The sequence below is a fragment of the Austrofundulus limnaeus genome, unplaced genomic scaffold (genome assembly GCF_001266775.1).
Source record: "Austrofundulus limnaeus strain Quisiro unplaced genomic scaffold, Austrofundulus_limnaeus-1.0 Scaffold1243, whole genome shotgun sequence".
In the NCBI taxonomy this organism is placed as follows: Eukaryota; Metazoa; Chordata; class Actinopteri; order Cyprinodontiformes; family Rivulidae; genus Austrofundulus; species Austrofundulus limnaeus.
Genome location: NW_013953645.1, coordinates 1 through 1,785, shown reverse-complemented (window position 1 = coordinate 1,785; position 1,785 = coordinate 1). Strand labels below are relative to the sequence as shown.

Here is a 1,785-nt window from a genome sequence, read left to right as displayed (position 1 = left end):
TGTGTTTAATCCTGTTCATATATCTAAAATAAATTACTTTATTTGGAAATACGTTCAGGTCACAAGTTTTCATTTCTCATTCATGATCAGGGGGTATTTCATTACCTGTCCGGGATTTCATACGCAAAGAACTTGAGGGATTATCTTGTGAGATTAGGCTGGTCCTAATTTCATAGGGTGTCTCTTTACATATTATGGTGGAGAATGCGGGCACGCATTATGCTAATCTTGGAGTGATGAAATATTAATTCTGTTCATGAATTTGAAAAAACAAATTATTAATTTTTCCCACATCGGCATGAACTTAAAAACCCTTCATGGTATTTGTTTTTTTTTTTAAGAAATACGGCTTTGCTTGAGTGTTCAGAATCAGTTCCAAGTACTGCAGACTTGGTTCTGTTTAAATCTGTTTATCCTGGCAAATGTGCATCTGGACCCGCTGAGGTTCTGGTTCTGTCTCGCCGCCGCGCGAGAAAGGAGGTTTCTGCTGGAGAGGGCTGCGCCGTCAGACTCTTAAGAAAGCAGCAAKCGTGTTTCGCTTGAGAAAGCGACTTATTGCATGCATGTGCTCATATCTGTGGATGAATGAGTGAAAAAGGATCCTTTATAAATCCAGTGTGTTCATACCGTCGGTTTTAGAACCATAAATCTGGTCTGGGTTACGTGCGTAATTACGCATATTCCAGTTTGAACTCCGCGACAAAGCTCTTAAGATCGCAACTTGAGAAGCTGTCATCACGGTTTATAGAAATAAACACAACGTGTAGGAGTTTTTAGCGCCGTTGGAGGTTAAGAAACTTAATTGTTTGTGCCGAGGCGTTAATTCAGACGAGTCAGTCTGACCACACTGAGCGTGTGAAGCGCTGCTAAGCGCTATTCAGGGAAGCTACTATTTCTTCAGTCTTGAAGCTGCGCGCGCAGAAAGTCTTACCCTGTGTTCCGTGAGAATCACGGATTTTAGCTTATAAATCGTTCGCCCTGCTCTGGGGTGCGTAAAGCTAAATAAAGTTACGCTGGAAAGCGTAAAAACGGAGTTTTAAGCTCCGTAGGTGCGAAGCTGCTGYCTCTGGGTCAGAGTGAAACCGCCATTTTGTGTCAGAAGAGCACAACGTCAGCAACGTCATACGTCATACGTAACCTGAACGTGAGTTCTCCCCTGGGAGGGGGTGAAACGTCACGGGTTCTTTTCAGAGCTGTGTTTTGTGTGACATAGTCGCCATCTGCTGGTTTTCCGCTGTAATTACACTGTCAAAAGGTGAGATTGTTCTAGAGAGCAAAAAAATGCGGAAGGCAAAACTAGAATTGAATGAAATTATCGACAAAAAAATAAATTCTTGTTACAAAGACTTCGTTTAGAAAATTTTGAACATAACAATAAATCAGCCTTAAGCCTTGTCTGCGAAACCGGCTCATAATGTGTCATTATGTGTCTTTTTTCTGCTTTCTGTGGGTGTACCAGCTCACAACAATTTGAAATTCATATATTGAAAGGCTTTGAAAGTTGCTGTTAGTCTAAAATTTGTTCTCATATTGTCAGTGATAATATATTTTTGTGTTGTTGCAGGTTGTATGGAGTGTTTACACCAGGAAAATCATCCAAAGTTACAGGGACCTCGTTGCTTTGGTGTTTTTTGGCACAGAACAGAGCAAGAACCCCAGGAACTCTTTCAAACATGTCTATGTGTACCACGACCTTGATCAACCTGGTGAGATGTTTCATTCTTCAAACAAACGAACCAGAACTTGTATTGGCAATTAGGGCTGCCACGATTAATCGATTAATCG

At 41.2% G+C, this 1,785-nt stretch overlaps 1 protein-coding gene across 1 annotated transcript in view; it reads left to right on the top strand.

The window, feature by feature from the left end:
• Positions 1–1,663, top strand: part of LOC106534679 (X-ray repair cross-complementing protein 6) — a gene marked incomplete at its 3' end in the record, with an annotated part of 9,169 nt that extends 7,506 nt beyond the window's left edge. Inside the window, 1 exon segment of the mRNA XM_014031385.1 lies at positions 1,619–1,663. Coding sequence (XP_013886839.1) covers positions 1,619–1,663 — 45 coding nt within the window.
• Positions 1,664–1,785: the final 122 nt, after the last annotated feature.